The sequence below is a fragment of the Vulpes vulpes genome, chromosome 6 (genome assembly GCF_048418805.1).
Source record: "Vulpes vulpes isolate BD-2025 chromosome 6, VulVul3, whole genome shotgun sequence".
Lineage (NCBI taxonomy): Eukaryota > Metazoa > Chordata > Mammalia > Carnivora > Canidae > Vulpes > Vulpes vulpes.
Genome location: NC_132785.1, coordinates 49,801,151 through 49,813,593, shown reverse-complemented (window position 1 = coordinate 49,813,593; position 12,443 = coordinate 49,801,151). Strand labels below are relative to the sequence as shown.

Here is a 12,443-nt window from a genome sequence, read left to right as displayed (position 1 = left end):
GATTTGCCTCAACAGCTTCTTCAAATATTGAAGTATAGTTATTGGAAGGGGTGTGGAACAGGGGGAAGTGCCCACAATAATTTGGGATCAAAAAACAATAAACTCCACGCAAACTCTACTCCTCCTTTATCTCCCATCCAAAGACATCCTAAAAGATAAAGAATGGAAGGGAAGAGAGGCACATCTTGGATCCAACATAAATCGTGGGTGGGTATAGGTACCGTGAACACGTAAGGGGGTTTTGTGGTTCCTGTTTTGACCTTCTAAGCATATTTTCTAGCGCAACAATTAGGCGTTTCCCACGAAATTACCAAACCTACTGGTTAAATGTGGGTCAAAGGCCATTCTCCTACAACCCCTATCTCAGAGGGTAAACATGATTGATAACCAAATGAGAATATTTGATGACAGGCCATTTTTACCCAACTTATTTTTCAGTAATGGGGAAGTAAAGAGAGCCATAATTTTTCAAGGGCTTTTAAGCACCAAGGTCAGGTAGACATGGGATGGGTCCCCCCCTTCTTACTATTCAAAATAAACCCCAAATCCAACCTTTCAGGCACAGCTACAGAATCTGGGTCTTGTGCCTTAGAAAGAGAGAGAGGGGGGGGGAGAGAAAATCCTCATTAAGTCCAGGTACATGGGACAGGGATCATGAACTTTAGCAAGAAGCACATTTTTAGGTTACTCCTAGCCCGGCAGGTATCTGTGAAGCCTGAGAGGGCGAGCTCAGAAGTGCAGAAGGAGAGCCGCCCCGGAGGGACGCTTAGAGGGCTGAGAATCGCCCAGCGTCGGGGAGCACCCAAGGCCCAGGGCTGGCTCGGAGCTCCCAGGAGGTTGCACCGCGAGTGGTGAAGGCGGGAGGGCGGGGAGGGCAGGGAGCTGGTATTTGCCGAGACCAAGCCGGGCAAGGGGCCGAAGAGAAGTGGCCGAGTGCCTCACTGCCTAGACGCCTAGCGAGCCTGAGTTGAGAAAAGCCTTGAACCCAAAGTCCTCACCACTTCCGGCATGACAAAGCTCAATGAAGAGGAACCTCTATGGGCTCCTGAGCCCACTTTGCCTGGGCTTCCGAGGGGTCTGAGTGTACTCCTCCCCCACCTTCTCCCGGTGCGGCTAGTGACTCCCCCTCCCGGTTGAGTCCCACTGGCGCCCTGGGGCCGGGCTCCGAAAGTCCTTTGATCCCTGGAGTAATTCCGGGCACCCTGTTCGCCCTTGAACGTGCCTCTGGCGCGGCCCAAATGGCACGAGGTGCTTCAAACCCGCCAGGCACCCAGTCCGTCTGCAAGGAGGCCGCCCTCGCGGAAACCACGCGGGACTGGCCAGCGGTACAGCAATTGCAAAGGCAATAAAAGGCAGCTCAGTGGGTCCCCCAGATCCTTTCTTGTCCACCTCACCGTCCCCGGCTTATGCCCTCCCTCCGCCTGCAGAAACAATCAAACAAAGGCTCAAAAGCCAGGAAATGTCCAATTCACTTCCCTTAGAGTTTATTAATCGCCCACACCCATCACAAGGAAACTTGGCTCTTCTCAGAGACGAACGGAGGGAGGGCTCCGGGGAGCCTCAGTCACCACCACCACCACCACCCCCCGCCCCTGCGCAGCGGGAAGCCAGCAGGCCAGCCTGGGCATCCCCAAGACCCGGTCCCATAGCCTCAAGGCAGCTGAGCGCGGCGGGGCCGCCGGGTTCGGGCCAGCTCGGCGTTTACGGTACCTCCCCAGCCTCCTCAAGCCTTTGTTTGGCTCTGGAGGGAGGTTGGGATTCCGGGTGCAACAGGGAAGTCTGAAAATCGATGCTCCCCAAGAGCACCTGTTGACCCCAGAAAGGGCATTTCGATAGATTGCCACATCGCTGCCCCCCTACACAGCACCTTTGCTGCAAAAGCGCAGACAAGGGCACGAGTTTTAGGGTCGGCCCTGACAGCCAGCACCACCTCGGAAACATGGGGCTGAATCCACAGATGGGAACTGACTTCTATCCTCTCTCTCTCTCTCTCTCTCTTTTTTTTTTTTTGAAACCATTATTATTATTTTCTTGAACGCCCTGGAAATTGCTGGTGTTTATTTAGGAAGTGTGACACAGTTATTGGGTCCTTAGAAACTCGGGATTTAAGGGGTTTGATTTGGCTCACAAATGGCTTGAAAAAGAAACAGCGCACCTGGGGTCAGGCGGGTCATCACAATAACAAAAAGCGCGTCTACAAAATAAAAAGCCCTTTTATAAAGAAAGGCAATCCCGGAAATCCACTGCGAGCCTTCCTGGTGACCATCTAGCTAGGCCTATTCTCAGGTTTAATTGGCAGGCGGTTTATTGGCGCCTTATTGGTGTTGATTGAAATTTTGCTCTCAGTTCTTTCTCTTAAGAATTAGCATCTCAAGTCGATTTACCTGAGTCAATTATCTTTTTAGAGTCTGGGTTTGGCCATAAATTTGCAAATATTCATTAAACGCACTTTGTAAATATCCCTCTTTCCAATCACCACCCAAACCTCTATTATTTCCTAAGAAAGTCTTGTTTTTTTTTAAGGCTTCCATAAAAAGAAATTGATCAGGGAGCTATATTTGAATTAAGACATATTAAATCGATGACAGATACATATCATGCTGTGTTTAACAAGAGTTGTACAAGGAGGCGGGTTCCAGATTCCGCACGGCTCTGCTGCACTATTATTCACATTTTTACAGCCTTTCCTTCATGCCTTCACCCATTAAACCATTAAATTTCAGCAATTCAATAAAACAAAGCAGTTATAATTTTGAGGAAAAGCTATTTTGAAGGGGGTGGAGGTACCCGTTTTATTGCACAATAAAAATGCTCAATAGTCCATATTAAAAGGTAGGTTGTGTTTATTTTCTTCTTTAGTCGTTCATTTTTTTGGGGTTTGTTTTTACTTATAACCTGCAGGATTGAATGCAAAGCTATTATCGAAGTAATGATGCTCATTGCCAAGGAATTCAAATAAGGGAAACTCCTTTGAAATGTTCTGAGAGAGGATGAAGACAGTGGTGACAATTCCAAATATGATGCTTCCCCCATAAACCATCCAAAGAGATGGCAGTCCTCGCTCCACTTTTGCCTGGTTGGCTAGAGACGTTTTAAGTCTCTGAAAGGAAAATTGTGAAAGGACTCATCCTCTCCAAATACAGATGCGGATTTAGTCTCTGTTGTTTATTAAATTTTTTCGTTGTGTTTGCACTCATGCCTTTCTTATTTCCCCATATATGAACTTCACTGAAATTAAAGAAAAAAACCATTTGAAATTTGATTGTAGTATTTTCTTTGTTTGCTTGTCAGTTTTATAAGAGGAATGACATTCCCAAGGCTAGCTGGGAAGTTCCCTGTTAAACATTGCTCACACCGACGTAAATGGGGCTATCAAATCAGTTCTTTTGAAAATATTTCTTACCACTTTTCAGGACCATCTATCTCCCAGGACCATAAAGATGATGGCTCTACGCAGTCTATTTTTACTTGGACTGCAAACGAATTAACCTGATAACTTTTTTTTTGTATCTCCAAGGGGGGGGGGGTCATATTTAAGTCATTATCACCTTTTTTTTATTTACAAGTAATTTTATACAGGGCAACAAAATAAAAATTAAAAACCCTGACGTTAATTTTTGAGCATCTTAGAACATCACAAAATTTTCTTTTTAAGAGCTGAAGTGACACTTGGGCAGCAATAACCCTAACGTTTGGGAATGCCACATTTCTCCACCCCCTCAAAAGTGATGCAGGAACCTAGTTCTCTTTTTAAAGAGGTGTGGTAACAAATCGCTTGGAAAGAATGGGGCTCACTTAAAAAAAAAAGGGCCAGTTTATAGTTTTCAAATAAGACATCTCGCCTACTGTATCAGTTTATTATAAAATGATGACAAGGTAAAAGGTATTCTATTAATAAATAGCTTGACTTTAAAATATTCACTTTATTGGATCAATTTTATTTTATGGTCCTTTCAAAGAAACTGAGGCACACATATGGAGTACTTTCTGGGATGGAAAGAAATTCTGCGTAAAGGATATTGTTTACTTAGCCACTTCCCTCCGGAGATGCTGTTTGGCCTGCCCTGCCACTGTATCTCAGAAAGGCAAAAGTTAGAATCGCTACCCGATGTTCCCCCCCAAACTCCCTCCGTCCGGTAGATCTAATTGGAAGTGGCAGATCTAGAACTGACAAGCAGTGAGATTACACTTCGAGCCAACTCCTTTGAACCACGTTGAAAAGAACTGCATGAGCGAAAAAGTCGAGGTAAAACGGTTCCTTTTCCGGAAATATTTATTTTGACTTCACCTGGTGTCTTGCGGAGCCAAATCACCTAAATTGTTTTGCAACCAATAGGACGTCCTCAGAGAGGGCCTGTCTCTGCGCCCTACGTGAGCGCTCGGCAGATTGGGTGTCCTTCCCAAATAAGAAGTTTCTAGCATCACCTCTAGAAGTACGACGACGGGTTATACTCTGTTCACCTTCCTCCTCCAGAGAGCAGCCCAGTGCTCTTCCAATGGAGGAGGTAGAAAGTGTTTGCACGCTGGTGGAGACGCTGCGTGCGGCGAGGCGGAGGTTTTTGAAGTTGGGGGTATCCCCCCTTCCATCTTTTGTCCCGGGGTGGGGGGGTTCCCAGCCCCCACCCACCCCGCTCCCTCCCGCCGCGTGCCGGCGCACGGTCTCCGAAAGGAGCGTCATGGGAACGCGGGGCGCTGCGCGCGCAGGCCCAGCGCAAACTTTCTGCAAGTGCAACTTGGGCATCCCGCTGGAAGGCGGGGACGCAGGGCTCCAGGGGAGGAGGGGGCGCGAAGCGAAAGCGAAGGCGGCGGCGAGCACGGGGGCGGATCCCCGCTGGGCCGGAGGCCTGAATGGGAGCCAATCCGGCAGCCGTGGCTGCTGCCAATCACGCTGTTCCCTCCAATCCCACCCGTGCCATTTCCAAAATCTCGGTCCCACTGTGCAGCTCAAATGTGGTGTTGGCTCTGCCAATCGCTGGAGGACAGAGTGGGAACAGGAATAAGCAGAGTTAGGAGGCCAGGACAAAGAAGTTACAGAGAGCCTAATATATACATGTTTTTGAAGGTGGGCAGAGGGAAAAAAAAGTCCCCCCAGTGAGGGTCTATGGGTCTGATTGTGTAGTTCTGATGGAGCCCCCTTTGAGCAAGAGGAACCCGCCAGCGCTGAGATTAGCGGATTTGGCAACGGCTCAGGCCAGGCCGCTTCAGAATATGACAGGCTTCCCGGCGCTGGCCAGCCCGCCCGCCCACTCCCAAGGCCGCGCCACAGCCACGCACCTCCGCCCTCGGGACCTGAGCGCTGACCCCGGCGTGGCCATCACTCCGCTCGGACCCGAGCACATGGCTCAGGCGAGCGCGCTCGGCCTCAGCCCTCCCTCCCAGGCTCTCCCGGCACAGCCCGAGGCGCCGGCGGCCGCCGCCCGTACTGCAGCCTCGGACACGCACCCCGGCGCCTGCACCTACCCGGGTGGCGGGGGCAGCAGCCGCGCGCAGCCCTCCGCGCCCCCGCCCCCAGCCCCTCCTCTTCCTCCCTCCCCTTCGCCCCCTCCCCCTCCTTCTCCTCCTCCCCCTCCCCCTCCTCCTGCCCTCTCGGGCTACACCACCACCGACAGTGGCGGCGGCGGCAGCAGCGGCAAAGGCCACAGCAGGGACTTCGTCCTCCGGAGGGACCTTTTCGCCACGGCCCCCGCGGCGGCCATGCACGGGGTCCCGCTCGGAGGGGAGCAGCGGTCTGGCACGGGCTCCCCCCAGCACTCGGCCCCGCCTCCCCACTCGGCCGGCATGTTCATCTCGGCCAGCGGCACCTACGCGGGCCCGGACAGCAGCGGCGGCGGGGGCCCGGCGCTCTTCCCTGCGCTGCACGACGCTCCGGGAGCCCCCGGCGGCCACCCGCACCCGCTCAACGGCCAGATGCGCCTGGGGCTGGCGGCGGCAGCGGCAGCCGCGGCAGCTGAGCTGTACGGCCGCACCGAGCCGCCCTTCGCGCCGCGCTCCGGGGATGCGCACTACGGGGCGGTGGCGGCCGCTGCAGCCGCCGCCCTGCACGGCTACGGAGCCGTGAACTTAAACCTGAACCTGGCGGCCGCGGCTGCTGCCGCGGCGGCCGGGCCGGGCCCCCACCTGCAGCACCACGCGCCGCCCCCGGCGCCGCCGCCGCCGCCGGCGCCCGCGCAGCACCCGCACCAGCACCACCCCCACCTCCCAGGGGCGGCCGGGGCCTTCCTGCGCTACATGCGGCAGCCAATCAAGCAGGAGCTCATCTGCAAGTGGATCGACCCCGAAGAGCTGGCCGGGCCGCCGCCGCCGCCGCCGCCGCCGCCGCCACCGCCCCCGGCCGGCGGCGCCAAGCCCTGCTCCAAAACTTTCGGCACCATGCACGAGCTGGTGAACCACGTCACCGTGGAGCACGTGGGCGGCCCCGAGCAGAGCAACCACGTCTGCTTCTGGGAGGACTGTCCGCGCGAGGGCAAGCCCTTCAAGGCCAAATACAAGCTCATCAACCACATCCGCGTGCACACGGGCGAGAAGCCCTTCCCCTGCCCGTTCCCGGGCTGCGGCAAGGTCTTCGCGCGCTCCGAGAACCTCAAGATCCACAAGCGCACTCATACAGGTGGGTGTCTGTCCCCGGCCGCGCCGCCGCCGCCGCCGCCTCCCGCGCCGCCGCCGCTTCCGCCGCTGCTTCTCCTCCTCCTCCTCCTCTTGCTCGCCTTAAATTTTCCCTACTTCTGCTGCTTCTCTTCGCATACGTATAACCCGGACATGTGACTTCTTTTTTTTCTCTCCCCCCCCTTTTTTTTCTATGAATAAGTAATTCGATAGCACACACAGGCCCCGCGCTGGGTTCCCACACGGTGGAGTCTCCAGCGCGTCCACAGCCCCTTCGCCGGGACCGGCAACGCGCTCCAGCCGCCGCCGCCGCCGCCCCGGAGCAGAAGCAGCAGCAGTCGGAGCAGGAAGGCGCCCAGGACGGTCGGCAGCCCACGTTCGCCCGGCCCCGGGAACTTGGGGAGGGCGCTGGGGAAGGAGGGCTGGAGCCGAAGCCGCCCCGGTGGCTCTTCCCTCCGCACCCGGTGGCGGACCCCGCGCGGTCGCCGTACGCGGAAGAGCAGGCGTGCAAGGGGGCACGTGGGATTCACTCCGGTATTGGGGCCACTAGGCCAGGCTCAGTGTGGCCCTAACAGGAGGGGAGGGGTTCGGGGTCTCCGGGGCGTGGTGCGAAATGCCAAAGGAATGCGCCTTTGGGCACCCCCCCCCCCCGGCCTTCTACACACACAGACACACTCACGCACCCCACAGGTACCTCTTCACGTGCACACGCCCGCAAACAACTTCACACATCTGCGTCTCAGACTGCCCACCTCTGCCGCATTCCGGGAACACCCGTCTGCTCTGACACCCTCATCTTCCACCTACCCCTGTACTTAGGCACACTCATACACACCCATGCGCCAGCACACAGCTCTGTCACACATTCACACGTGTCCTAGAAGCTGCTCGAGAAATTTACTCTGTCCTTTCAAAAAAGGCCCTCGGTGGAGGAGGACAGGGTGAGCCGAGTCTCCTGCCGTCGTTGGTGCCTGCCCCCCCCAGGAACGTGGGGGCCGCCCCCGGCGCGGTGGCGACCCCTCCCATCCCAGCTCCCCACCCTACCCACCCCCCAGTGGGGGCGGCTGCGGCGTGGGACCGTGGGGTGTTTCCTGTGCGGCGTGTGCCTCGGTGGAACGGATGAGCGGGTTGGTGGGGAGCGCTGGGGAGCGCGAGCAGTCGGGATTTATAGGGACAGACAATATTACCCCTCGGAGGACACTTAAGTAACTGGAGTTTACATTCAGTAATTACTTAGCTGATTTATCGGCGCTGGGCGGCGGGGAGGCAGCCGCCGCGCGTGGGCCCAACGCCTGGCTGGCAGCCGGGGCCGGGGGCACCGGGGGCTCCTGGGGGGAGGCCGGGGCAGGGCGGCCAAGGGGGCCCGGGGCCTGGCGCCTGTCGGCCAACGCCCGGCCGCCGCGTGGGGACCGATGATGGCCTGGGAAGTCTCCCCTGGAGCTGCCGTGGCCGGCCGCGTTCTTCTGGTCGGGGCAGACCGCCCTCGAGAGTTCTCCAAAAGGAAACTCCCCCTGAGGCTCTTGGAAAACCTCCCCGGCCCGCTGAGCCCGCGGCCCGCCCCCGGGGCCGGCGCTCGCCGCCAGGGCAGGGACCCGGGGCCGGGACGGCGGGGCGCGCGGGGCAGGGGGCGAGGCTGCCCGCAGCGCGCTCCCCTGCGGGCGCCCTGAAAGCTGAGCCTGCGCCCTCGGGCCTCCCGCCTTTCCAGGCCTCCGAGGGCGCGGACGTTGCCTTCGCGGCGGCCGGAGCTGCTGGCGCGGGAGCAGCGCCGGCTCCCAGGTCGGCCCTGCGGTCGGAGGCCCCCGGGGAGGGGCGCGCGCGGCGGGCGGAGATCCGGGACGCCGGGCCCGGGCCGGGGGTGCGCCGCCAGCCCGGCTCCCCGGGGCCGCGTGGTTCTCCGGGCCCTCACGGTCGTGCTCCAGCCCGCGCCTGGGCGTCTTGGCGGCCCTGCCGCTTAGCCCCGGGGCGCTGTGTGCGGAGAAGGGCCATCCGGGCACTGTCCCTTTTGGGGGTTATCCGAGATTCCGGAACAGATTGATCAAAGGGAGTCCTCCCCCGGTCGCTCCCGAAGGCCCATTTCCTGGCCCACGTGCCCCCAGTTCGGTTAGTAGCCTTCCTCCGGGCCGGACTCGAGTTCTGTCTGGGAGAGGCAACTGGTAGACCTGAGGGTGTCTCACGTAGCGCCCCTTACTCCCTCAGATTCTGCAAGGAGCTGAGTTCTGATTGACCCCGCTGTCCGCATCTGAAATGTAAACACTGGGGTCTCACCCTCTCCAGTTAGCTAGAATTTGCTCACTGCCCTCTTAGGCCCCCTGAATAAATCAGGCAATTCTTTCACCCTCACTTTTCCCCCCACTTTTCCCCCCTGCTTCTACTTTCTTCCTCTACCTCTCCTCTGGCCCTCCTTTTCTACTCCTCCCCCCCCCCCCCCCATTCCACATCTCCCTTCACTGGGCCTAATTCTCTTTATCGTGGGCAGTGGCAGGGGAGCAGTGTCTAAGCTGTGTGTGTTCTTCACAACCCGGGATGTATAGCCAGCCTAGAAAACAACTCGAAACAACACTGCACATTTACATAGGGTGAATAAAACCACTTAGGCCTACCAATTGAAGAAAGGCTGATGATGACAATTTTTAAAATTATGTTGTATTAAATTAGTATTATCTTCGAGTTAAAGTAGAACACAAGTCAGGACAGATAACTGATGTTTTGATAAAAAACAATTAACGTTTTTTGTTGTTGCAGCTCATCTGCAGAGAAGGTTGTGATTATTGTGTTTTGTTGTGTTTTTCTCCTCTCTGGATCAGTGCAGGACCTATATTTGAGTAATATCTAATTTCATGTTTAAACAGTCTTTCTAGGTAGGATAAGTAATATTCCAGCCATCTGAATACTTTCAGATTGTGTTAATATGCTCTGGCATTGAAGCAGTTATCATTGGTGAAATTAAAAAAAAACACCGAAAACCCTGCACTGAAATATTTGCAGAAGAAAATTCACCACAAAAATTTATATACGCTAAGCTGTTTTAGAAGTTGTTCGTTTTTTTAAAAAATGTATTATCCCAAACCAAGGAAAAAGCCATACCTCGCAAGCCACCAGTAGCTGCGGTAATGTAGAGAAATTCAACTTTATTTTTAAAATCCTGTAAATATGAGGGAAATATTATTAAACAGTAATATGTATGAGATGACTTGTTCAATCATGACTCAAATACATCAAGTTCATAGATACTTAGTGAGAGGGAAAATTCATACTGTTACCTGCAGTCTTCCTTTTTTCCTTTTTAATACCAATGTATGGTGGCTGAATTTCTAGTTGTCTTATTAAGCATTTCCGCTTCCTGCTCTAGGGGCCTTGTGTTTAAAGACACTGTGTTCCTGGGGTGGTTAGAGCAGCTTCAAGGGGCAGTGGGCCAAAGACTGGTCCTTTTTCTGACTATTAAATAAGGTAGGAAGCTGTCAGCATCTGTTCCTGCAGGGCATCAGGTATGGGCTTGGTTCTGGTGGAGGTTTCTTATTAACATGCTAAGGTTCTATTCCAGAGGCTCTCAATTGCCCTGCAAGTTGGGAGGGAAGGTGGTAGAATGAAGAGGCCGTCAGCCTAGTCTCTGCCCTGCCAGGCTTATACAAAATCTAGTGATGGGATTGTGTGTTTCACAGGTGCCTTTGTTTCTGAAGAGAATGATATTTTGCGTTATTTCATTTCTTTTCCAATCGGTAGAATCCTGGGGCCGTTCTGACACAAAATGCCATTATTGTAATTTTATGGCACTACCCCCACTTCACTTTTAATTTAGTGGATGTGCTTACTTTTTTTTTTCTGTTTTTTTTGTTTTTTTTTTTTTTTAATATCCTTCACTCAAGCTGTAGCTTTAGAAGAATCATTTTATCAGCATTTATTTTGACAGGGGATCTGCTTGTGTTTTTGCAGGTACAGACCCTGAGGGCAGTGAGGATCGGGTATTTGGGTACTTGTAGGGTTTCAGTGTGGCTTCTTGGACCAAGAGTTCAAAGCACACTGGCTGGTTCAACACTCTGGCTCTCCTGCCCCTGAGCCCTGTGGTAACCCAGGGACTGACAGGCCCATCCCTGGAGTATCCCTTCCCCTTTGCCTTCTGGAACATAGGGATTAGGAAGAGAAGCCAGGCCTGGGGTTGGTCTTCAAGAGAATGGGAAGATGCATTCACATTTCTGCTCCAGGATTTCTCTTATCAAGTGAGGGGTCTCTGAAAAGCAATTGTTGACCTTCCCTCCATTTTGTTGCAGGGGAAAAGCCTTTCAAATGTGAATTTGATGGCTGTGACAGGAAGTTTGCCAACAGCAGTGATCGGAAGAAGCATTCCCATGTCCATACCAGCGACAAGCCCTATTACTGCAAGATCCGAGGCTGTGACAAGTCCTACACTCACCCCAGCTCTCTGAGGAAACACATGAAGATTCATTGCAAGTCCCCACCACCTTCTCCAGGAGCCCTTGGTTACTCATCAGTGGGGACTCCAGTGGGTGCCCCCGTTTCTCCTGTGCTGGACCCAACCAGGAGTCGCTCGAGCACTCTATCCCCTCAGGTGACCAACCTCAATGAGTGGTACGTTTGCCAGGCCAGTGGAGCCCCCAGCCACCTTCACACACCTTCCAGTAATGGAACCACTTCGGAGTCTGAAGATGAGGAGATATATGGGAACTCTGAAGTTGCACGGACGATACATTAGAATTTACTAGTCATAATAAAAATAAGTCATAAGTGGGAGTCCTTGGACCATATCCTAACCTGGGACAATGCCGAGCCTGAGACAAACCCTTGACTCAGACTTGCCACCGGGTCTAATTAGCCCTATTTATTCAGTATGAAACCCTATGGTGTTTGTACATTTAATTAATTTAATTAAGATATTTGGGCTTTTTTTTTTTCCTTAGAAAACAAACAAAAAACCAACCAAGCTGGACTTGTATGTTGCAGGGGGACAGGGCTAGGAGCAAAATGTACCAAGGGTTAATCGAGATACACACTGCCAATGCAATATATGTATACTTTGAGAGGAGTGAGAAAAAGCTTGAAGTCAACTCCACAGAGCAACAAGGCCCTCTGCATTTCCTGCAGTGCCTCCAGAATGCCTTTAACACCATAACGTGGGCTTCTTTAGAGCCCCCTTGCCTCCTCCTTGGGCCCGAATTCCAAAAAAAGGCCCCTTGATTGTAAACCACACACTTGCTGCATTGCCAACAGATCTTAGACTGTACATGTGTCCAAAAATATTTGTAAAAACCCTTTAAGTTCTAATAATTGTAATTTTAAATTTCCACTCTTTTCTTACTGATCTCATCCTAACACACTATTTTTATACAGGATTATTTCCTTGGTACCCCGCTTGTATGATTTAAAACGAAAAAGATGCAGCAGCCTTAAGACGTCTCCATTTATTGTGCTACTGTGATTGTTTCAGCAAAAGTGGAGAACAGAAAAGGCTGCTGTGTAGACAACTGTGAAACTGTGATATTTTGTGAAATAGAAGAAATTCAAGTGCTTTCCTTTCCTCTCTCTTTTTTTTAATCTGAAATCTCAGATGCTGCCTCTTTACTGTGTGCAAACTTCTCGTGTAATAAAGAGATAAGTCTTAGATAAGTTTTTGGGGATGTCAAAATTAACAGGCAAGTCTAAGGAGGTGTGATGTTGGCAACATGCCTATTTTTGGGAAAAGCTGTTGTTTTTAAAACAGGCCAAGCCCTCTTTTATACTGTTGTATCAGCCTTTTAAAAAAGTGTTTATTTTTCAATGCCCGAAACTGCATTTTTCATGAGTTTTTTCCCACCTGAGCACTGAGCACACGCAACTGGATCCCATTT

General features: G+C 53.1%; 1 protein-coding gene across 1 annotated transcript in view; it reads left to right on the top strand.

The window, feature by feature from the left end:
- The first annotated feature begins 5,017 nt into the window (after positions 1-5,017).
- ZIC5 (Zic family member 5) overlaps positions 5,018-12,443 on the top strand; it is an 8,591-nt gene continuing 1,165 nt past the window's right edge. Inside the window, exons 1-2 of the mRNA XM_072760942.1 lie at positions 5,018-6,607; positions 10,869-12,443. The exon at positions 10,869-12,443 is cut by the window's right edge and continues 1,165 nt beyond it. Of these exons, the coding sequence (XP_072617043.1) occupies positions 5,125-6,607; positions 10,869-11,311 (1,926 nt within the window). The 5' untranslated portion in view covers positions 5,018-5,124 and the 3' untranslated portion in view covers positions 11,312-12,443. The remainder of the gene's footprint in view (positions 6,608-10,868) is intronic.